General features: G+C 51.0%; 1 protein-coding gene across 4 annotated transcripts in view; it reads right to left on the bottom strand.

Moving 5' to 3' along the window:
* SATB2 (SATB homeobox 2) overlaps positions 1 to 2,900 on the bottom strand; it is a 207,878-nt gene extending 204,978 nt beyond the window's left edge. For 3 of the 4 annotated variants that reach the window (XM_063116206.1, XM_063116203.1, XM_063116204.1), the window contains exons 1-2: positions 2,792 to 2,866; positions 1,426 to 1,653 (exon numbers count right to left, since the gene is read on the bottom strand). In XM_063116206.1, coding sequence (XP_062972276.1) covers positions 1,426 to 1,594 — 169 coding nt within the window. In that variant the 5' untranslated portion in view covers positions 1,595 to 1,653; positions 2,792 to 2,866. Of the gene's footprint in view, positions 1 to 1,425; positions 1,654 to 2,791 lie in introns of all 4 variants that reach the window. The other variant, XM_063116205.1, reaches the window with a different exon arrangement.
* Positions 2,901 to 24,845: the final 21,945 nt, after the last annotated feature.

Raw genomic sequence — 24,845 nt, 5'->3', positions numbered from 1 at the left:
ATGAAGTTCCTCAACAATCTTTGGCAATCATTAATTCCACTCAGCAAGAAATATTTAGAAAGCACACAAAGTGATAGAACTGCTAAAAGGGATGCAGTGACACTATGTTGCATTTTATCATCACTCAAAATATAATAAACTATTTGTATATACGCTCAATTTTGCATTTCTTGCTATCCAATAAGAATTCAGTTCATAGACATTGTAGTATCTTGTATGTTTTTCAGAACTGTCTATCAGCCATGATCTTTTCTTTCTACTTTAGAAATTTTGCAGAAATATTAGACCCTGTTATAATATTCAGCTCCAAAGATAAGATGATTGAGGTAAAAGAAGTGAAACATGCAACATTCAGAACTAAAGACCTTTAAGTGGCTGCACATCTGGGATTTTAAGAAATCATCTACTTGTATCACTGAAATCAAATCACAGAACACAAGAGTATCTAAATACCAACTGTACTGGTGCTAAAAAAAACTTTTGTAATTGTCCTTAAAAGCAAAATCTTAGTTTTGTTACAGGGAATATTCTTTAAAGTAATTAACTGCTTTATACATTTACTTGGTATTATATTCTACTGATTGCTGTGAAACTTTAACTACCTAGTAAGTATTTTAGGATCACAATCCTAGAATGCCATCACAGCTATTCAGTTTCAAATAAACTGGACTAGTAATGCTCTTGTAACAGTAGAGCAATTTTCTCTTGTTTGTGACAAGTGATTCAAAAAGGGATACATTTAGTTATCTCCATATATTCATATACATAACACAACTTCAGAGACACAAATAAGATTAGGCTGACCTATAATGCTATAATGAAATTAATTTAAATTTGCTTCCTTTGTAAGTTTTTTAGAACGTTTACAATGCAAAAGTCTATTTAATTCAGTTACATTACAATCCTGTACGTATTTACTCAGATGTAAGCCCCACTGAACTCAGTGGGACTGAGTCAACCTATACATAATTATGCTGCTAAAGAACTAACATTGCCACTAGATCTACATACAGTCATAGTGCAAAAGCTACTATTCAGAAGGCAGCCCTAAACAAAAACAAAAAAAAACCAACGTCTTTTTTGTGTCCTTCTAAAAGAAGGGCAAAGAATTTAACAACTTAAAGCTTTCCAGGAAAAGCTAAGAAGTCTTAACTGTGACATAAACCAGCTAACACCTGGTACAGAGTGGCAAAATGCCCAAAATATGCCACCTTCTATATAAACCACTTTCCTATTTAACCATAATGAGGCTGTTGGTTACTGATGAGAGAGGCAAGCGGGACATTAACAGTCAGCCATTGACTTTCTTCCTGTAATTCTACACCAAGACACTCAAGCTTCATCAACCTGAACCCTGACACCCTGTGCCATTATAACTCAGCCACCAGTCTGTTATGTATACATTAGTTCTACTAGGTTTGTTACCTCCCACTGATTTGGTGACAGAGCCATTGGGCCTCCCTCGGGCTCCCATAGGGCTCCCATTCTGTTCAAGTCTGGCCACCTTCATCGGGGGAGGACCTTTGACATCAGGGCTGCCGCTCCCTCTGTCTGGGCTATCCCTTAGACAGGGACTCTCACTTCTCCGGTCCATACTACTTTGCGTTGGAGACAACGTTCCCACAGGCAGATCACAATAAAATGAGCAAGGACCTAGAGAGAGAAAGAGAGAGAGGGAGAGAGAGAGAGAGAGAGAAACAGCACCACTTCAGAAACATCCACATCGAATCATGTATCAATTAATCACATCTACATTAAAAAGGAAGAGTGCTTCAAGCTGGAATAAAAATGACCCACATAGCACTAAAGAGCTAACCAGAAGTCTTTGATTTTGCACTTGACTTAATACCTTTCCTAGGCTGCTAATATGCTTCCTATGCTGCTTGGGGAGCTGGCAGCTAACAAGTACTGACACAGAAAGGTTCACAGAAGTTGATCATTCATTTAACTTCGGCTTTATAAACCATGCTATTACCGGAGCTATTTACACGCCACGGTTTCCGTCTGTGGGGTAGAGAGTGCAATTTAGAAAAGCTAGGGACTCAGGCAAACAAATCTATTAAGAAGTGAGTGTGCAGCATTAAAGCGGTTAATGTGTTTCAGATGGCATTTGAACCAATATACAATATAGTGGTCCAGTTATGTACCTAGTGATGCATTTAAAGATCGGTCCTGTGCTGAGCGAACCATGCAACAATAGTAGACAGACTTACAATGACAGTTCAGGACCCTTAAAAAACCTAGCTCCTTTTTAATTTTATTAAAAGAAATCTTTTTAAAAAAAAAAAAAAAAAAGAACAAAACCCAAGGTATATCAGGCATCCTCATTTCTGATTTTAAAAGTTCTGCTTAGAAATAGTGGCATTTTTACCATTTTGTTTTAATTATTATTCGGCAAAAGAAAAGTTAAAGTACAAATTTGCTTGAAAAGGGGGGACCCTTCTTCCTCCAGTCTTTCCCCGTCTGTATGCCTGCAAATCCTAGAGAGAGCATTGGCAGGTCCGTTCGATATTTTGTGCCGAAATGCTATTTCAAGCAGATTGAGTTTTCAAGCTTGACTACACAACGTAGCACAGCAACAAACAGAAGAAAAAGGCACGGCTAGAGAGGTTCACGGAGTTATACAGAAACAAATAAATGAAGGGGAATGTAACATATAACAGCAACACTTTCACCTGAAGCACCTCAATAACAATTATAGAGTCATCGGTAAATTGCTTGTTTGTTTTGATCTGGCTTCTTAAAAGAAGTTTTTCGAGACCATCGCGGTGAGTTTTTGCTAAGTACTTACTGCTTATAGTCTGTCCGTAACTTGGCTGAGTTGGGCTCTGTCCATGGATCAAAAGTAGAGAATCCAGGGTGGAAAGTTTTCTGGGGTCCTCTTTGTACGTTATTTTCTCGGCTCCCCCACCCTACCCCACAGCCACCTCAAGGCGCGATGGTTTTTTACGCTCCCGGGTCAGGATGTCTCGTGTCGCCTTGCGCTGCCCAGACGGCTCGATAGTTTGAGGAAAGAGCTCTTCCCAAAAGCGCACCCGAAGAGGCGAATGGAGAGGAGAGGTGAGAGCTCTGGGATCGGGGAGGAAGAGGAGGGGGAGGAAGAGAGGGAGGGGGAAATGCGATTTCTCACACCTTCAGCAAAAAAAAGGGGGGGAAAGAAATCAAGGGGGGAGGGGGGAAGAAAAGGGGTGGAGAGGCTGCCTCTAAAGGGAGACGCTATCCCGGGCAAGCGGGAGAAGCGGCCGCAGAAGCCGGTGCTCTGATCGCCGCCGAGCAGCCAGCAGCGCCCGATGTGTCACTTTCAATCTCGCTCCGTGTGTGCCAGGCAGCAAGAGCAGCAGCAGCAGCAGCAGCACGAGGGATTCGCCGGAGAGGAGACAAATGATTATTAGTTGCGTTGAGTCATCAGGCAAAGTGAGTCCTTTTCTGGGGTTGTCCTTCCTTGCTTTGGGAATTTTAGGGGGGGTGATGGGTTCCCCCCCTCCTCTCTATCTCTCTCTTCCCTCCCTCCTCTTGGATTCCAAAATAACAACAGCTCCGCTTCCTTCCTTCTCTTCCCCTCCTACTTCCCCTCCTCTTCTCTCTTCCTAGTCCCCCCCCCCCCAAATACTGTCTGCCTTATCTTAGGCGATCGCTTTTACAGGATAGAGCCCTTCCCCTTACCAAAATGGCAAGGATTTTTTAAAAACAACAACACACAAATTGCTGCTGCTGCTCGGGCCGGCACCGTTTTGCACGCAGGCGGAGAAAGAGGGGGGAAAGGAGAGCAGCCCGCCTGGCAGGAAATTAAAGCCCAATAAATATATAATTAATTTAAACGCGCAGTTCACGCAAGCAGGCAGGCAGACCAAACTAGGATCTACCCGCGGTGGGGGGAGGAGGAGGAGGAGGAGGAGGAGGAGGGAGTGACGGTGCGCGGTTGGGGGGGGGAGAGAATAGATGTAGAAGTATTGCGGAGGAAGAAGGCAAGGGTTAGATAGGGAGGGGAGGGGAGGCGTGTGAAATTGCGGGAGGGGGTGCGAGAAATGGGTGGGGAGGGAAGCAGCAAGCCCGTGAGGCGGCGGCTGGGAGAGAGAAGAGCCGCCGCCACGCGGGAGGGCACTCGGGACACGCGGGGGCGGGAGGAGGAGGTTGGCCGGGAAGGGAAGGGAAGGGCGGCAGCTGGGAGTGGGGGGGAGTGTGGCTGTTGGGAGGGCTGGAACGAAGCGAACGGCGTGTCCATTCCGGGCGCTTCCTTCCCTCCCGCCTGTCCTGTGGTAGCAGCAGCAGCGGGGCCTCAAAACAAACGCACATGGCCCTCCCTTCCTCGCCGTCCCCTCACGCCCAAGGGAGGGGGAGCGGGTCGGAGGGGGATGGGGGAGGGAGAGAGACGAGAACGCAGCGCGTGGACGGAGCCCTCCTTTAACGGCCGCTTTACTCTCTCCCGCTGTTTCTGAGGCGAAGGGGTGGCAAGGGAGCCTCTCTCCCCCCTCCCCACCACCACCTCTTTAGACAGGCAACGGTCTCTACGAGAGCATAGGGAAGGGCACGGGCTGCGGGGGTGGGGCCGGGGGCTGCTGCGCGCCTTCCCCTGCGCGGCGCGCGCGTCTCGGGAGCCGGGTGGGTCGCGAGGCGGCCAGAAGAAAGGCGAGCCGGGTTTCCTGAAGCGACCAACGACCTCCGTCCCCGCTTCCTGGCTGCCTCAGGAAGCAGTGGGGTGGGTGAGGGGTGGAGCAGCCGTTGCCGGGGTAGTAGTGACTACTGGTGAGAGCTGAGGCAAGAGTGGTCCGTTTAAAAGCACCGAGGCCTGAGACAGCGAAGAGATGGAGAGGGGGAAACCCTCTTCACTAGCTCGGAATGAGGGGAGGGGCGGGGCAGCCGCGGCCCCTTTGAAAGAGTTAACGGGCGCTGCGTGGGGAGGCTGAACCCGCAACTCGAGGGAGCTCTATCCCCACCCTGAATCCTGGACCGGGGTGGGGGTGGGGGTAGATGTCGAGCCCGGCCCTTCCCCGGCTGCCCCGCTCCTCAATTCCCCTTTCCGCCCCCGGCGACGGCGACCCGCTTCTGCTCCGAGGCCGCCTCAGAATTGAAGCCGCTCCGTGGCGTCGGCGTCAGCTCCGTTTTTAAGGTGGCCCAAAAGGAAAGCGCGTCTTTCCCTTCGCCGTTTTCTCCTGCCGGCACCGTTGTGCGCAGCTGAGCCGCCGCCGCCCCGAAACACCTCCCTCCCCGTCTCTCTTTTCCTTCCGCTACGTTGCTGTTAGAGAAACCGCGCGCTTTTTAGTCGGGGAAGGAACAGCACTCCACGGCTTGGAAACTTTGTTGGGCCCCCTTAAGAGATATTGATTTTACGGTGGCGCTAGAGGGTCAAAAACAAAACAAAAAAAATCCCAAACCAGCCTGAGTGGATTTTAAGAGCGGGGGTGGGGGGTGTAACCACGACTAAAGAAGGACAAGTTTAAATATTGGGGAGGGGACGGATTAATTCGACTCCCTTTTTTAGACTTAAGAAATAAATGAATTTAGGAGCGTACAGGGATCTGATTCAGGACTGTTGAGTGGGTGGAGGCAATTCAGATATACCGTTTGGGAAGGACAAAACCGTCTCCAGAACATTCATAGAAACTGCAGGAAGCCGAGGAAGGCAAAGCGGAGAGTGGGTGAGGGATGAGACTTTTAGAAGTTTCGCCGTTGCGTCCTTATTGCAATGGGGCTTTACTTGCACCCCAGTAAATCTGCCCTTGCATTGCAGTAGCGCAACCCGATCTGTTGCAGAATTAAGCTCGCCAAACCCCATGGCGACCAGTGGGGCTTCGGGGCGCCTAACTGCGCAGGATCGCATCCTTTACCTTCCGGGAGGGAAAGTTAAGGAATTCAAAAAGTTGAGAGAAATGCGATGGCTTGTTTTCTCCCGCCAGGCGCGTCTTCACGGGCACTTTGAAGGGAGGTTGCTTTTCGTGGCAATCGCGGGCGAGCCGTAGCGCCAAATAAAAGGCGCCGTCTCCGCAGCGAAACTTGTGCGCCTGGGGGCTGCGAAGGTGAAGTCAGCCACCAACCCGGCGGGAGAGAGCCAAGAAGAGTCGCGAATAGCTCCGTAGAATCTGGTCGAGGCGGGAAGGGAAGTAGGAGCTCTCTTTTCCCCCGCTACACGCACCGCAAGCCGATATTAGTGCTGTGGCTGCGATTCGGAGGAAGGCAAAGAGCGGGCTTCTTGCTTCTTTGAGGTCTGGGCTCTGCTGGAGCCTGGAGCCTGGCGGTAGAAGCTGAACAGCGGCGGCGGCGGCTGTTGCTATTGCTTCTTCCGTCTCCAAAGGATGATAATAGGCTGCAGAGGGATCGCGACACGCGCACTCTCTCTCCCTCTCTCTTTCTCTCTGGGCTTCGGCCCGCTCTAGGAAGCGTTGCTGGCTGGCAGCCTGGGAGCCACGGAGAACCCCTGATCAGGGTAAGAGATTAACTCCAGATCATTTCCATTTGAAATCGGAGTAGGGCAAGAGGGTCCCACCCTCGGGAAAGGCAGCAGTTCTTTGACAGAGGATGAACTCACCCACCCCACCCCACCCCATATGTCTAACATATACGCTGTGATCTTTTCCTGGAGACTCACGGAGATCTTCGTTTTACTTTGATAATTGAAAAGTCGAGGGGGAGGGGGGCTAAGGTCGCGTGTCCGGCTGAACTTTGGGGAGCCCAGCTGCAGGCTTCCGACAGCTAAAGGTGAGGGGCTGTGGTTCTGTCCTGGTCCTAGAACTGTAGCTGGGGAAGGATGTTTACATGGCTCGTTGGAAATAATTGAAGTCAAAGCACTGAAAGAATTACTCCCGAATTAGCAAAAGTGAATAGTGCTTATTTTAGAAAGAGGAGAGGGGGGAGAGATCTGGAAGTAGGAGGACTTTAAAACAAAGAAAAAAAGCCAAACTATGTAGGGGAGGGAGGGTCGGTTTTAAGTTGCCGATAAGGCGTTATCTGACAATCTTCCCCCCTTTTTTAAAAAATAATAATAATTAGAATGGCAATTCTCCTCTTACCTTTATTATCCGGATCAGTAGTCAACGTTGGGAGTATTGGTTTTAGGACTTGAGTACTTCTGGTAGGATAATGCTAATGGTTAAAGGCAAGATCTTCCCCCGTACCTGACTAGTTCATCACTATTATTCTAACTCATGATGTGGGTGACTGGAAACAGTCGACCCAAGATCGTTAATGAGCTATTTTATAAAGGCCCAGAACTGAAGATCTTGATTTCCATTTGGTCACTGATCCAGTTTAACACCGCAGTTCTGTGTGAACAGCCTGATTACAGGACTTCAAGTTCAACCTTCTTACAGAGAATACAACCGGATTGTTAACTTATTAATATTTTATAAAGTGTTAATATTTTATCAAGGTTTTAGGGAAACTATTGATTCTAAATTATTCAGCCGCTCCCAGGATTATTTGAATAATGTATACAATTAAATACATATATAAAATTGGATACAATGGTGTGCGTTTTAAAAAATGTAACATATACTTTCATCTTTTTCTTTCATGTTAAGTTGGTTTTCATTGGGGGATTTTAAAGTTTTGTGAAACTAATTATGGAGACATGGAAGTCCTGTAACTGACGGATTGCCAAAATGGTTAAACCGTGGTTACCCAACTCAAAAGATTATTATTAAATAGCATCAAACAGAACCTTTTGCTTATAACCTCTACTGCTTGGTTCTTGTGGGGTGTCTCAGTTTAAAAATAAAAAATCAAAACTTTGTAAACTTTAGTTAGAAAAATCGCAGTTCTAAGCATATTTGGATGGAGTGAAATAACTGGATGGGCACAATAATTTCTAATATATTTACAATCCATTTCTCCCCTGACCAATAAAAGCATTTTCTGTTTCAAATTATATATGGTTTCCTTGTTGATCGTTTTCACATATTGACTTTATTTGGACAGGGGTGGGTGGGGAGAAAAAGACTTCTTTTTTCTCCTGCTAAATATAAAGCCAATTTTGGTGATCTAATAATCATATACTTTCAGCATTTAGAAAATTTAACTCAGAGGTGTTTCTTCCTTTGACACGTTTGGGTGGTTGAAAAAATAAGAAAAAAATTATTTGCTCAGAGTCAAGGTACATGCATGTTGGAGGGGATTGTTTGCCCCTCCTAAAAATCCTCAAGAAGATTTGGGTAAAAACGCATTGCTTTTAATAATCTTTTAATTACCACCACACACGCGCACACACACACGCGCACACACACAAGTAATACCCCCCCAAAGCATTTATAATTATTTCAGCATCAGTACTGTCTAGCTTCCTTATGAATTGGAATGGGGTGGCTTTTTCTATGTCCCCTTTGAAAGATGAACGTAATCCAAATATTAGCTCTGATACTTTCGTTTAATGTCAGAACTTGTGTGAGAGAGTTTGTCTGTCTGTCTTTCTTGTCGCTTGGGCAACTAGTGATAGCCACGCGCTTGGACTTCTGAGATCACCAGAAGCAACATTCTCAGGCCAGGCCAGTCAGTCCCCGCAACAGAAGGATCAGCTTTGGGCTCTTGGTCTGGTCTTGCTTCCTCCCACCGTTCTGGGTGACAAGTTGCACCTGGGGAGAATCAGTACCATTTCCCCAAGGGGCCTAATAGCTAATAAACTAACTTGGGACAGGGAGAAAAGAAACCCCCATCGCCTTTCTTCAGTGAAATCTGAAGAACCACGCTGATCAAGGCCATAGCTAGACCTAAGGTTTATCCCAGGATCATCCCTGCCTGAGCGCTGGATGCCCTGTGTGGCACTTAGATGAACAGGTTTGACCCCAGGACAATCCTGGGATAAACCTTAGGTCTAGCAAGGCCCTATGTCCTTCGGGAGCAAGCAAATCCCATCGACCACGGCGAACGTTAAAACTGTCGAATGGACGGGCTGCGGAAGGCAGCCCCAAACCGCCTTGCCAGCAAAATCGGCCCAAGAATAATAAAGCACGGGAACCCCTGAGGCAGCCACGACCGTCTCTAAAGGCCAAGGAAGCCAGAGGAGGATCTGTCCTATTTGGGCCAAAACCTCCACCACCACCACCCCAATCCCGGGGGTGGGGGGGGGAACGAAGAGGTGAGATGTGATTGGGCTGACCTAGGAGCAAGAGAAGAGGTCAGGAGGGGGCGCTGGAAAGCGTAGCCGCGGGGGCGCGCGTCTTTCAGACCTGGGGCGCAAAGACATTTACTCGCAAGGAAGCCTCACTGGTTTCGAAGGGACAACGCGCCCAGGTCAACTGTCTGGGATCGTAGCCCCCAGCAGCGATCTTAACATCAGGTCTTTTCCGCGGCGCACTCTCTTTATGGTCGAAGTTCTTAGGGGAGACAAAGGGCGGGCAAAATGAAAAGGATGCGCGCGCGTGTTTTCATGCGAGCGATTTTGTGCTGGGTCAGGCGGATCCTAAAGCAATATTTGGAAGCCCGTGGATCGCCAGGGAGTTCACTTCCTTTGGATGCGTTCAGGTTTCGACTCTTTCCGGGGGGGCGGGGGGGCGGTTTGATGGAGGGGGGAGGTTAGATGTACGTGTGTACATAGGTAAAAACGAAAGGCTGCGTGGATATAGGCGAGAGAAGCAGCGTGTGTAAGTTCGGGCCGTTTTTCTTGTTTGGGATACGCCACAGCTCTTGGAAGTATACACCTGAAAAGGCCCATTCGGAATGTGACCCGCACATGTCTCCTAAAGGTACGCGAATTAGGCGGCCCCGATTGGCTGCGGCTCCCTGTTGCGTGTACACACTAGCCTTGATTCCGTGTAATGTGAGAAATGACCCAGAATGTGAATGGCCCCCGTGTGCCTCACGTGTTGAGAGAGATTTTCCAAACAGCTCCCTGTTGTCAACAAAACCAAGCATCCTTCGGGGACTGCATGCACTTTGTCGAAGATGGGAAAAGAGGGTTCAACTCAAGAGCTTGAACTTGGCGTGCGAGTGTGAGTGGGTGGGGAGACACGTTCCTTGCCAGTGTTTGGGAAGGGGGTGCCGAGAGAGGGGAGAGGGGCGTCCCGTTCCCAGACGTAGATCGTTGGGAATCCATCCAATGTGTTTCAATGGCTCTGGCTCTGCTTAGAGAACACCCTCTTTGCTCCCGTTCAGCTCAACGGGACTTAACATCCCCGTAAGCCTCTAGAAGACAGCCGCCGCCTAAGAGAAAGGCTTCCCTTAAGTTCATGGGCCAAAGGGCTGTGGGAAAGACGTGTCTGCTGGAAAGCGTGTCAGACGAGGCGGGAGGGCAGAAGCTAGGCCAGCCGCGCTGGCTGCTTGCTGAGTTAGGGAAGGGAAGGAAGGGAAGGGAAGGGAAGGGAAAGGAGGGCTGTTTGTCTACGGGCCCTCCTCCTCCTCCTCCTCCTCCTCCTCCTCCCTCGGGCGGAGGGGGAAGTGCGCCGTCCTTCCTTCTGAACTGGAAACGAAGATCAACAACCATAAAAGCGCCACCGCCACGAAGCAGATTGGCTCCCGGTCTCTGTGCCACCCTCGAACCTGGAGGGACGGCGGTGCCAACTGGGGGCTCCTCGGCCGGGGGGGGGGGCAGAGAGAATGGGCTAGCGGGGGCAGCGGAGGAGGGGCCTGCTGCTCGCCCGTTAGGTCCACGGAGGGCGGCGGGACACGGGAAAGGAAATGCGATTGCCCCCCACACACACACACACCTCCCTCCCTCTCCCTAAGCGAAATGGACCGGCGCTCTGCATCCAGAGCCGGGATCCTCCCGTTCTCTCTCAGACCCGAGACTGGCCGCTACGCAGCAAACGGGGGCTCCGATCCTATCTTGAATAACGTCCGCGGAGGCCCCCAAAAGAAAACACACACCCAACAATCCCCCAAAAGGCGGACTTTAGGCTGCAGCCAGCAAAGGCGGACAGACGCTGCCCGCACCCGCACCCGGCTTCCAAGAGCTGCGCCTTCGAGCAGCGCCACCGCGCGTCCATCCCGCGCAGCGCACGCCCGAGGCCGAGAGCCGCCTCGCCCCGAGGCTGCCGCCGCCGCCGCCGCCGCCGCCGCCACCGCCACCGCCACCGCCACCCTGCCTGCCTTTCCGCGATCATCCGCACAAGAGGCAAGGAGAGATTCCCCCCACCCCACCCCAAGGCGGTCCGGTGGCACAAAGGCTTACAACAAAGCGCTCGCATCTCCGCCGTCGCGGCACTAACGACACGGCGAGTCACACGTTGCTCTGTGCACGAGAGTGGCCCTTGATCGCTGCAGACGGGGCCTTGTTCAGGCGGACGACGGAAGAGCTCCTCGGGAGGGGAGGGGAAGGGGCAGTCCTCGAGAGGCCTTTCCAGCCCGGTCCTAGGCACGCTCCCTCGAAAGGAGCCCCCACTGAGGTCACTCCAAGCGCAGAGCCGAAGCGCTACAAGCGAGTTAGTTGCCCCTTAGCCCCCTTCAACATCCTGTCCGTCTTACCTCAGATTAAGTAACCCGGAGTAAATCTTGAGGGTGCGATGACCAGAAGGGCGCTACACTGGTTCCTCCCAGGTGCAACGCTTCAAGTCTGAAGGGCGCCACCTCCATGGGAATCCTACACGTTCAGGATCGGAGCGCGCTTTGTGCTCAGGGCAGTAAAATCCTCAGAGTCGGGGTGGGGTAGAGGGCGGGGTAAGCGTAGGTATAGCCTGGTGACGGATTCGCAAGGCCCGGGTTCGAATCTCCCGGGTGCCAGGCGTTCCCTAGGCCGCCTTCAGCTCTTCCAGCTGCCCCTGGCGCAATAAATAGTGGCCCGTCTCACTAGTGGTCAAAATAAAGCTGCGGCCGGTTGGGGTTTACGCAACGAAACCCTGCGCGAGGAGCTCGTTGAACAGATCAAAGCGCTATACAAGTGCAAGCACGATTCATGGACCGCCGGTCTTCCTGACCCAGGCGCGATCCTAGGCGTGTTTCCCGGGAAGTAAGACCCGTGGTGTTGAATGGGACCTTCTCCCACCGGCGGACCGTAACTTCCGCCAAAAGTAGTCTAGACGCTGCGGGTGCTTTCCAGCTGGGATTTCAGCACAGGTGCGGCAACTTAGCCCGCACAGTACACACCATTCACTCGTCTCGCTGCGTCTGCCGCAGCCTGGAAGTGTGTGCCCTGTGCGACATCCACACCGAGAGAGATGGATTTCTAAAGGGCCAAATTGTGGAGGTGGAGGGGCTGGTCTCTCTCTCTCTCTCTCTCTCTCTCTCTCTCTCTCTCTCTCTCTCTCTCTCTCTCTCTCTCTCTCTCTCTCTCTCATATCAAGTAGACTGTCAGTCTAATGCAGGCAGCCCAGTTCACTGGAACAGTTCGATTTCCATCACGACCTTACGAATCTTTCCCGACTGAGTCCTCAGTGGGAGTCTCTAAGGGAGGGGGGGAACGTACACGTTTTAAAACTTTGATCCCGTTTCCTTCTTTAGTGCAGAACCTCTGAAGACCGCTTAGGCCTGAAGGCTGTGTTTAGGATCGGCCTATGAAAAAATCCAAGGGTCTCGCTTGCTTTAGCCTAACTCAGGATTCGCTTGGTAGTCAATCCTAGGGATGTCAGCCGTCTCCATTTCGGATTGGGCTTACTCCAGAGTAAAAGGGTTACCGTCCCAATGAAACCTAGATGTGCATCAAGGCGTGGAGGGGGATTGCAGCTTTCCCCTGCAGCCTAAAGATGTTTCTGGGAAGGGGGACTCGATTGCTGCCACTCACTTCCGATATATACGCTGAAGGAGAATCTGGAAGTAGAGACGCCCTTGATTTCATTCTGACAATTTTAGCCCATAGACCAGATTATGAACCGGTCTCTGTTAAATAGAAGTGTTAAGGCATTGAGGGCATAAATGCAAGGAACATACAACCTGCCTTCGTCCACACCTAAGGAACACAGTGCCAGCAAAGAAGACATCTTTAGGGTCGATGTTGCACATCCTACAACAGTTGTACAGACAGATCTTCAGAAAAGACTTGATAACAACAGCAGCAGCAGCAGCGAGAGCAATAAAAGGCAGGCCATAATTACCTTCAGATTTAAGAGTTTGTTTTAATTGGAAATATCCTATAAGAGAGTAATGAACTTTACTCGTTGGTGTAAGGAGAATCGCTCCTCTTGCACTCTGATCTGAATTCCCTTTATTCAGAATGGAAGCAGCTTGTAAAGAAGGGTGCCAAGAAATGTGTTTGATCCGTAAACGAATCATTTAAAAGTCACGAAAAAGACAGACCGACCATCTTCTTGGTGGTTCAATACGAACATATGGATGAATAATCTCTTCTTAAGAACAAATGCCACTTATTTGGAAATAAAGACAGGGCTTTCAATAAAACATTTTCTCAACAAAGAGTTTTATGGGTCCTAGCCTTAATTCAGCAAAGCAGAGAAGAATTGGAAGCGAAACGTTCACTAGTGATGCGACTTTAGAGAAAAGGGTGTGTGAAAATAGTGGAACAGAAACGTTAAAGAAAAGTGAAAATAGTGCAACAGGAACTTCCTGTGACAAGAATCGAAAGAATAGCTCCCACTGTTTTTGTTATATCTTGGGCAGGGCTCCTATACACTTCGATGGGATGCACTTTTCATTGAATTCAATGGGATTTACTTCCAATATACATAGATAAAATCGGCTGCTAAATCGCTCAAGCGGCAGCATTTTTCCTGTGATTTCAGCATTTCGGTGATTTGCGGGAGTGGGGTGGGGGGGCCCCCACTAGATCAATCAAGAAGTCTAACTTTCCAAAGAAAAGTGGCCTAATCAGACTTGGAAAAAGCAAAGGAGACCTCCCCAGGATCGCCTTGGGAAAGTTGCTGATAGCTCATGGATTTCACAGGAAGTTTATTCCTTCTACAGTTGCTTAGACCAAGTAGGCCGATTGAGCCTTTAAGTAATACTTCTAAATGATTTTAAATCGTCATGCAGCCATTTAATAATAAAGTATTCCCAATAGTCCTAGAGCTTGTAAGTTGATTAAATTGTTGCAGCGCAATCCTGTCTAATCTTTATTTCCAAAGAAGTGGCATTTGTTCTTAAGAAGAGATTATTCATATGTTTGTACACCTGTCTAATCAGAATTACTCTCAGGTAAACGAGTATGGAGATTGCCGCCTTAAATAATTTCCATGAAAGTAACTGTGGCTTATGCCACACTTTATGCAGGCAAATAAATGTCTTTGGGGTGAGGATATTCGGATTTTTATTCTCGGAGAATTAGGTTTTCTAATGAAATCTGCCCATTTAGACTTAGGTTGTAACAATTTGGCATCCCATACTATTTTATTTATATGCCAATTAATTTTAAATTTATTGTCGCCTGTCAACCAGTTTTGAACAACACTCAGTTTACCCTGCCTGGTATTAATCCCAGGAAGATTTTAACAATGACACAAATACAGAATTATTATTTTTTAAAAAAGGAAAGGTGGGTTGTAAATGTTTTAAATAAATAGCTTATTATATCTGATTTGATATTTCAACACGGATATGGCACAAGTGTCTATCTGGATTCTTTTTTATTTCGATGGGGGAGGTCGTTTTGTTTGTTCCAGCTCTAAGTATTTAAAAGATATACTTAGGACCACTGTAATAAACGCTTTGGATTCCTAAAACCATTTCAAGCCCAATTCAGGGTAAACGGAATTCGAATTCAGAAGGTGGTTCTCAGCTATGCACGTAGCCAAGCCACGCTGACGCACAAGCTATCCATCTTGCTCAAGGGACCTATAAGCTCACAGTGTGAAACTAACAAATCCATTAGGCATCGCTTGATGACAGAGATCGGGGTCCTGGAACGCTCGGGTTGGTTCAGCCTTTGTTTTTTATGCGGAAGAGGATTTACGCTGGTGGTAATTCCGGGCTAGAACATTCTGGACTGTATTACTAACCCTACGCGGGCAGCCCTTAGAACTGTTTGGTGTGGCCGGCTTTGGGGGGGGGGGACTTCTCCCCATCCTGCTCTTTTAAAAACGTGTGACTCGTTTTAATTAGAGATTTTCCATAGATTACCGTTGTCTAATTATCTGCGGGGTGGGGGGAGCGGAAAGCGAAAGGTCCGTCTGGTTTAAGTTCCTCCATTTCATTGCAAAACCGAGGTCTAAACCACCATCGTTTAGAAAGAAAAGAAAAGAAAAGAAAAGTTTTCAGGAACAAACGAACGCTAGATCCTACTTCTATTTATTTATTTTTTAATTACATTTCCATACCGCCTGAAAGCCAAAAGTCTTCAGGCGGCTTACAACAATTAAAACCATGAAATAAAGCCCAACGTAAGACGCACAAGTACAAGACTTTATCAAACGCACCACTCAGGTGTTCTTTCAATACCAGAACCTCCCTGGTATACTCTACAGCCGATCTCTTGAATTCGCTATTCAGATGACAGTTCGCAATATATGGTCGTGAGAATATTTTATTTCTAAAATCTTTATTTTCTCGCCTCGATCCCCCCCCCCCCAATAATATCTCCAGTTGTTCATCTACAACTTATTACCCACCATCCACCTCCTACAAATTACTGCACCAAATCAACAAGCAGAAAAATGAATTTCGGACACAGCCTGAGTCAAGCGACCAGGGTGCACTGATCTGATTCTCTCCCACCCACCCCGGCACGTGCCGCCTCCTGAACGACTCCAAGCCATATGCAAAGATCACGCGGGACTGAAAAACAACGCTCTGCGCCATGGTCGGAGAAAACCATTTCCCAACCCAACTGAAAAGGCAAAGGGATGCTCAAGGTTTACACTACACCGCAAGGGACTTTGTGGGGGAAGCGAATTGGGGAGAAGGCTGGGAAAAGGTCGGTGGAGGCTGGAATGGGCCGTTTCTGAAGGCTTCGCTGCTGCCCCGTAGAGTTGGGGGTGTTGCCATGCCAAAGGACCCCCCTCCCCCAAATCTACAGAAAGAGACCAGAAAGGTCTTGTAGAGCTTTAAATCCGGGGGGGGGGGCGGAAGGGGAGAGTTCTACTGAGTGAAAAGTTGGACCAGTTGAAGCATGGAGTGCAAACGCGCCTCGCTCCGGGACGAGCAAGGGCTGCTGGGGGCTTCACTCCCCCCGCCCTCCTCAGACCTCATTTTCTCTCTCTCTCCAACCCCTCATCCCCACCCGCGCCACGCCACTACTGCAAGAAATGGGAGCTGGAAAGAGATGCAAAGATTCAGTTCCGCCTCTGGTCGTTGGACTTATTCCCCCGGGAGAAAGGGGGGGGGGGGAGAGAGAGAGAGACTAGGCCACATGTTGCCATTGGTTCAACTCGCAACTCCGCGCACACACAACCGCCGAATGGGAGACCCTGCTGCGATTGCGCCTGGGTGACTGGGACTGGGGAGATCCCGGTTCGAGTCCCCACTCGGCCGTGAAGCTCGCTGGGGTGACCTTGGGCCAGGCACAGACTTTCCGCCGAACCTACCTCCCAGGGTTGTTGGGAGAATAAAACGGAGGGTCGTGTAAGCCACCTAAGGCTCCTTGAAGCAAAGGCGGGCTATAGATGCACAAGAAATTAATAATAATAATAATAATAATAATAATAATAATAATAATAATAATAAATAATAATAATAATAATAATAATAATAATAATAATAATGGTGGTGTCGATGCCTTTGGGCAGGCAGGCTCTGACCGAGATTAGAGCCTGAAAAGTTGCCTCTTGGAACTCCTTCTGTTCGCCTCTCTCGGCCCCAAGGGGCTCCCAGTCAGGGGAGAGGCGCCCCCTCCCCTCCCCTCCCCCTCCCCGCCGCCCCCTCCGCGGAAACCTGACGCGCCCTCGCCCGGCGCCCCCGAGCCCGACCCTTTCTCGCCTGAAACTCGGCTGGGGGCTCACCGATCGCAGCCGGCGGCGGCAGGCCTTTCGGGTCGCTGCCGCGCGGGACCGGGTCAAGCGCCTGTTGAGCCTCGCCAAAGCGTCCTCCGCCTCCGCCGCCGCCTTCTTCCCCCCTTCGCCTCTTTCCCCGGGCGGCGAGCCAGGCGAGCTACTCCGCGGTGGCCATTGCGCCCGCCCGAGGGTGTCTCCGTGCGTGTGTGCGTGTGCGTGTGGAGGGGGGGCGCGCGCGGCGGGGGTGTGCGCGTGTCTTTTCCCTTCTCTCGTTTGGGAAGGCGAGAAACCCTCGCCTTCCTTTCCTCCCTCGGCAATGGATCTGCCTTTTCACGCCACTCAGCGAAAGGGACCCACCCCACCCCCACCCCCACCCCCACCTTTATTGCCTCTGCTTTAAGAGCCGGACGCGATCGACAGGTGAGAGCAGCAGCCTGGTTTCCCCGGGACGCCGGCGGAGATGAGTCGGACCATGGTGGGGGCCCCCACCCACCCCCACCCCCGTTTCACTTGGGAGAAAGACTCGAGGCTGCACGGCAGGGGTCCTTTCCAAACACCGCGATCCACCCGCAGGTTGGCGGGGAGGCCGGCCTGGTGGATTCCAGTGGATCTTTCTTTTCAAGGAACACCCTGATCAGGGCTCTTTGGTTTCCATCAACGAGGCTTGCGGGAGAGTAAAGGCCTTGGCCATGGCGGTGGGGGAACGTTTCGGACGGGTGTGAGTGTGTGATGCTGTCCAGGCGATAGACCTCACCGAGGCGGAAGCGGGAAGGAAGGCCTCGGGCCCGGTTGAAAGCAATGCGAGGGCAGGCCCCAATCTTTAAGATCAACGATGTCCCCGGATTCTGAGTCCCGGCTGTAAGAAAAAGCAACGTGTGAAAGCTTCAGTCAGCGCAACAAAACCTAGGGTTTATTTAAAACATTTCTAGGCCGCCTTTCAAGGCAGGAATATCCGCCGCCCCCGAGGCGGCCTGCAGCAATACAAATAGACGGACACATTTGTACATTAAAAGAGCAACGCGTGACCTAACACCAGTTGGGGCCGCGAGCCTAAAAGCAGTTACTAGGGCGGCCTTCTTCAATCTAGGGGGAGCGCAATGTTTTGGACTACAACTCCCATCACCCCTGACCATTGGCCATGCTGGCTGGGGCAGATGGGAGTTAGAATTCCAAACATCTGGCGGGCACCGGATTGAGGAAAGCGGCACTAGGAAGCACGCTCTGTTTAAGCTGCTCTCCGAGATACCTTGATCTGACAATCGGACTCACTGAATGCAAGGGGATTTCCTTCTGAGTAAAGAGGCCGGGCCGGGCCCTCTCTGCTCTTCCTCTGCATTCACTACCATTGGGCGCAGTGGAACTGCCTTCCCCGTAAACGTACCTTGGAATCGCGTGCTGCACATCCCACTTCACCCCAGGTCACAAGGCTGCCTTCTGCGTCTTCAGCCTCAACGCCAGGCGCAGCACGTGTTGGAAAAAGAGGCCAGGAAGTCCACACTTGGGGCAACTTAACCGGGGCCTTTCCAGTGGTGTCCCCTCCCCACATTATGGCACGATCTTCTCATTGAGGCTTGCCCGGCACCAACAGTGTCCTGTATGCCAGGTGAAGACTGTCCTCCACTTCCAGGCATTGAATGGCATTTGATGCGGTGTTTACGCCAGCTGTCTGAGCGTATCTAGTATTTTATTGAAATTCTATTTAGTTGTTTAAATTGGTTTAACTTTTGTAGGTTTATTTATTTATTTATTAAAACGTTTCTATCCCGCCCTATATCTCAAGGATATCTAGGCTGTCTTTAAGCTGTCTTTTATCTTGTGAGTTGTTGTGAATCGGCCAGAGAGCTTTGGCTATTGGGCGAAATAGAAATGAAATGAAATAAATGAGAACTTTTCTTTTCCTTCTGTTCCGTCGCTGCCTTTTGCTTCCTGCTCGCTCCGTTCTCGGGAGGGCAGAGCAGAGTTGCCTAAGCAACTAGCCTGCATCCCAGCCACAGGATCGTGGCCAGGTGGTGTGGCCAGGTGGTGTGGTGCACTGAGGAGACCCCCCCATGTCCCCAGCAGAGATCAGCAGTCATGGGGGGGGTGCAGCATAAGCAACCCCCCATGTAATAAATAAATAAACCCCCATTTTTATGCCTGTAGTCATGACGGTGGTGGGATTGAAGTGGAGAAATGCAGCACTGTCCGTGCTGATAGTATTTTATTTGTTCATTTTAATTCAGGGTGGTGGTTGTAACATCTCAAGACTATAGAAGCAGTTGTAAAGCAGGGCATGGCTAGGTAACTTCCAAATTAGATTACTGCAACGCCCTCTACATGGGGCAGCCTTTGAAGACAGTCCGGAAACTGCAGCTTGTGCAAAATGCAGCGGCCAGATTGATAGCTGGAACAGGAAGATTTGAGCATATAACACCGATTCTGGCCCGCTTGCATTGGCTGCCTATATGTTTCCGAGCCCAATTCAAGGTGCTGGTTTTAACCTATAAAGCCCTACATGGCTTGGGACCACCATACCTGATGGAAAGCCTCTCCGGACATGAACCTACCCGTACACTGCGCTCAACATCTAAGGTCCTCCTCCGAGTGCCTACTCCGAGGGAAGCTCGGAGGATGGCAACAAGGGAGAGGGCCTTCTCAGTGGTTGCCCCCCCCCCCCCCATAAGGCTCGCCTGGCGCCAACATTGTTATCTTTTCGGCGCCAGGTCAAGACCTTTCTCTTCTCCCAGGCATTTTAACAGCATTTTAACAGCATTTAATAACGTTAAGTTTGTTTTAATGGACCCCAGAATTGTTTTAAATGAATACTGTTGTTGTTTTTATACTGTTTTTATGTTTTTTAAATTTTTTGTATACTTTTAATGTCTACTATTTTTAATTGTTGTAAACCGCCCAGAGAGCTTCGGCTGGGGGGCGGTATATAAATGTAATAAAATAAATAAATAAATAAATAAATAAATATGGCTAGCTGGGTGGGGCAGGGAAGAGAAAGGTGAGTTGTGTGCTTCACAGCCGTTACCATTAATACCATCAAGTCCAAAGCCTTAAAATCCCCTAACTGCACCACTGGTGGTAATGTGCATGGCTTGAGCAATCCTTGATTCTGCGAAAGGGCCAGCGGCCGCTTATAGTTCCTTCCCAGAAGGACGTGGGGGCAGTGGTGTAATTTGAGGGGGAGGGAACCTGACTACAGTTCCACCACCCCGAGCTAAGTCCCACGGAGGTCAATTGGAGTGAGTATGCAAAGATGAGCACCGTCCAGAAAAATTCTAAACAGGCCTGCTCTGAATTCAGTCCTGTTGAGTTCAATGGGACATATTCCCAGGTAACCTTGTATATGATCGCAGCCCCAAAATGCAAAAGGGGGGAGGGGGGGCAATCTCGAGAAACGTGAGCCGACCCTGCTCAAGTGAACTGGAGTAACTCGCCCGATCTGGACTAATCAAAATACTTTTCACTGGGCGTAGAAAGGGAGCGCTGCTGAGGTTTGTTTGCAATTAAGTTATTCATATGTAATTAGGGAGTCATTAAAATAAATAATCCCGGAGGCATCTTTCTAAATGAGACATGGCACACTCCATCCATGCCGCCAGTTAATCTAAAGCGCCGATAGGACGATTGGTCGCGACAGGCAGGAGGTAAGAGCCCAGGTAGTTCAGTGGGCAGGGCTCCATCTATCCATATCAAAGGCCGAGTTCCCATTGATTAGGGCAGGTTCTGCACTCCTATTTTGAAACTATTTATGACAGTAGTGACAACTGTTGGGGCCCAGGACACACTCCATAGACTGTTTTCAAATTGTTTTCAAAGTGTCACATCCTGCTTGGTGTAGATGCAGCCAATGGCGTGTAGGGCTTTGAGCAGCTGGATCCTGAATCCAGCGACATGGAAGAAAGTTGTATTGATTTCCGTTCACACCTGCATGGATTTTTCTACAACGGATTTCTTCACACTTGGTGACTTAGGGCCTTCCTAGACGAGGCCTTAGCGCGCATTCTGTCCCGGCTTCCCTGCTGTGCGTCCAGATGACGCACAGGGGAATCCGCAGACAGGCCGCGCTGAAGCCTCGTCTTACCCGCCATAAGCGAAGTCGCTTATGGTGCGCCTTTTCCCCAGCTCCGGCCTCAGGCCGGAGCTGGGGAAAGTGTGGAGAGTTCCGCGGCTTTTCGCGGCTCCTCGCTTACTCGCGAGGAGCCGCGAAAAGCCACGGACCTGGCACGATGCGCTGTGCCCATCGTGCCAGGAGGTGGGTGATCCGGGGGGGGGGAGATGGCAGAGGGCGACGAAGGAGATGGTGGGGGGGGCGGAGGGCGACGAAGGAGATGGTGGGGGGGCCGGAGGGCGACGAAGGAGATGGTGGGGGGGGCGGAGGGCGACGAAGGAGATGGTGGGGGGGCCGGAGGGCGACGAAGGAGATGGTGGGGGGGGCGGAGGGCGACGAAGGAGATGGTGGGGGGGCGGAGGGCGACGAAGGAGATGGTGGGGGGGCCGGAGGGCGACGAAGGAGATGGTGGGGGGGGCGGAGGGCGACGAAGGAGATGGTGGGGGGGCGGAGGGCGACGAAGGAGATGGTGGGGGGGCCGGAGGGCGACGAAGGAGATGGTGGGGGGGGCGGAGGGCGACGAAGGAGATGGTGGGGGGGGCGGAGGGCGACGAAGGAGATGGTGGGGGGCGGAGGGCGACGAAGGAGATGGTGGGGGGGCGGAGGGCGACGAAGGAGATGGTGGGGGGGCGGATGGGGGGGGATTAAATTAAAAAAAACTCATGGACGGGCGGCACGGGCATCGGGGACAGGGAAGACGAGCGGGGAAAGAGTGGGCAGGGAGGCATTGGGGATGGCAGGGGGGATCAGGAGCGGGGGGGGTTATTTTTTTTTAAAAAAAGGCACTTACCTTGTCCGGCGGCTTCGGGCCCACATGGCCCCTTTAAAAAAAAAAAAACATGGCCGACGCTGCAGGGCTTCCGTCGTCCCTGCGGGTCGGCCGTCTAGGAGGCTGGGCGGCGCGCGTTAAACTTAGCACGCCGTCGCCCCGCCTCCCTGCCGGCTTATCCCGGCAGGTCTAGCAAGGCCCTTAGTGGCTGAATGTGTGAATGGATGAAAGGGAAAATAACTGCGATGGCCCATTCCCACGGGCAAATCGTGGCTGGATGGCAAAGCCACCAAGTGACCACCAGGCACGTGTGTGTTCAGGATAATGAAATGGCATCATTGCACTGATGGGCGTCACCTAAACCCACTTCTTTAAGGCCACAGTCGCTCCATCACACCAGCGATTTATTGCACTCTTGCCATGCCTGATATGTGTTTTTGCAGCGCAGTACTCACATGATGTTGTCCCTGTCCTATCTCGTCTCTTCCCCTGACTTTTCCACCTTATTTTGGAGTGGGGAAAGTCCGTTTCCCCCCTCCTTACACAATAAGGCCGCTCCTCTTTCCCGTGTATTGCTGCTTTGCGCTATATTGGACCATCCTGTTTTTTGTTGTGTGTGTGTGTGTGTGTGTGTGTGTGTGTGTGTGTGTGGAAGGGCGGTCTTGCTGACAAAAAAGGAGGGAGGACTGCTCAACTGCTCAACCATGAAGAGGGAGGGAGAGAGGGCGCCCGAACACCCTGTGGAGAAGGCAAACGAGGCCACCCATGCCTCGGTCCCATTCAACTCCGGTCCCATTCAACTCCATGGTTCTTACTCTTGAGTAGGTATGTCTAGGTTTCCTGACCAGAACAATGTCGGCTTCCTGTTGCCATGCCAACATTGACCACAAACTTCTCCAAAAACTAATTGTAATACTTTCTCTTCACTTATATTGTTTAATATGATCTTAGGGGAAAGCATAGTGTGTTGTTTTACCATAGTTGCACAGTTTCAAGTTGCCATACTATTGTATTTGCGCAGAAATATTAATTGCAGGGGAAGGAGAACATAGGGGCGGAGCGGGAGATTTCACTGGTACAGTAGCGATACAGGTGAAAAGATACATGAGCTGAAATAGCGCAACAATGCTAAGGAAATGGTGGGGGAAACCACGGACTCAAAGCAAGGGGAAAGTAGGTGTGATGGAGCTCTTAAGCACGTTTTCTTAAAAAGGGATGACCTGGTTCCCATCAAGTTTTCTCACTGTCATGCAGATGTCCTTGGACTTGGGCTGTATAAGGGGCATGTTTAAGGGGCTCTACGGAAGCCAGGTGGTTGACGAACCACTAAAGTACCAGACTGTGATGCTACAGCTAGCCACACATGCCTAAATCCCATTGAAGTCAATGGGACATCAACTTCCATTAAGGTGTGCAGGACAGCAGGGCAAACCAGCTGCTGCTGCATTGGATCAGGCTGTTTGCCCCACTGAGTAGTTCTGATGAGAAAAGTGACATGAAGGGATGTCTCACCATCCGCTTCTGTCCAAGCATTTCACCATCATAGCCGTGACTTGGGGAAATCGAAGGAAGTGTAGCCATACAGAGCGGCGAAAGCTGCAGTAGCCTAGTGGCTAAGAGTCCTTGGTTCAAATCTTGCTTCTGACATAATCTCACTAGGTGACCTTAGACAAGGCACTCTTGCTCAGTCTACATGTGCAACATGGGTGATAGTAATATTGATTTCCCATACTCAAGCCTTCCCCAAACTACTGTTCTCCAGATATTTTGGACTGACCATTGGCCATGCTGGCTGGGGATGATGGGAGCCATGGTCAAAAACATCTGGAGGGCAACAGCTTGGAGAAGGCTGTCTTTCGGGGCTGTTGTTGTGAGCTTCCGAGGAGATTCCTCCAGGAGCTTAAACCCCTCTCCCTGGCAGAAAGCCAGGAGTTTGCAAATGCCAGATTGGCTGCCGCAGGGGCCAGAGGTTCTGCACTCTTGTCGTTGTTACATTTCATTTGTTGTAAGGATTCCAACTAGAGAACGCAGGTGATGCGCTTTGACCACTTGAACGCACTATGCCACGGATGGGGAACATGAGGCCCTCCAGCTGTTTGGGCTTACAATTCCCATGAGCCCTCAATATGGGCTATGCTGGCTAGAGTTGCTGATGAGAGTTGTAGGCCAAAAGGTCTGGAAGGCCTATCCCTAAGCTGTACAAATGTTTAAGTAGTAGTATTAGAAGTAGGAATCCTGACGTGGCTTCTAGCCAAATCTGAGCAATATTTTTGACCCATTCATCTCAATGGGAGTCCTATTGCGAGCGCCGATAGAAGCGGCTCCACGACCTCGAATGGGATTTCCTTCCATGCAGTGCTCCTAAACTCGCGGTCCTATGCCGACTTGCTGAGAGCGGGCAAATTTTGGATGGCCGGGGGAGGGGGGGTGTCAGCGAAGCCAGGCACCTGCGCCTTTACACCCCTTCGCTGGAAACCAAAGCGCATCACAGACATCGCCGCAACGATATTCACAACGCCTGGCCGCTTTGATGGCGCCCACCGCGGATGGGGAGGGGGTGGGGGAACAAGGAGGCGGAGAGGATGTGGCCTGAAGTTTCGGGAAGCCGCGGGGGCTGTTCCGGGCAGGGCGCTACCACTTCTCGGCCAGCGCTCCCAACTCCTTGCCGCCGCGCTTTGACTGGCTGCCTCCTTGCCGCTCTCTCTGCGTCGCCGGAGAGCGCAGCCGGCCAAGCAACCAAGGGGAGGAGGCAGCCGGCCAGCCAGCAGCCGCATCCCCTTGACCTGGAGCCGGCGGCGTCTTCGGGGAAACCCTGCGGGAAGAGCTCCAGGGGCAGCGGCTGCGTGGAGCCGAGCCAAAGGCCGTGCCAAGCGCGCCCCCTCGCTCCGCGCAACCAGCCCAGGCGGCGTGGACCTGTCGCTGCCGCTGCTTCCCCCGGCGCGCCGCCGCCGCCCGCTCGTGTCACCCCGCTGGAGAGCGAGGCCAAGCCGGCAGGAGGAAGCGGCTCCCATTGGCTCGGCAGCGGCGTCAAGGCCGCGACTCAGCAGCCGGCAAAGACGGCGCGACGCGCAACGCGGCCACTCCCTGCCGGAGGAGGAAGGACACCCCCGGCGGAGACCCCTGGCCCTCTGCGGCTGCCATCCATTGCCCTTCCTTGGCCCGGGCCCAGGCTGCGCTCCTTCCGGACAGTCACCCAACCCGCCTGGAGCCACGGAGGGAGCCTCCTTCGTTTTCTTTTCAT

The sequence above is a fragment of the Elgaria multicarinata genome, chromosome 2 (assembly GCF_023053635.1).
Source record: "Elgaria multicarinata webbii isolate HBS135686 ecotype San Diego chromosome 2, rElgMul1.1.pri, whole genome shotgun sequence".
In the NCBI taxonomy this organism is placed as follows: domain Eukaryota; kingdom Metazoa; phylum Chordata; class Lepidosauria; order Squamata; family Anguidae; genus Elgaria; species Elgaria multicarinata.
This window is presented reverse-complemented; position numbering and strand designations above follow the sequence as displayed.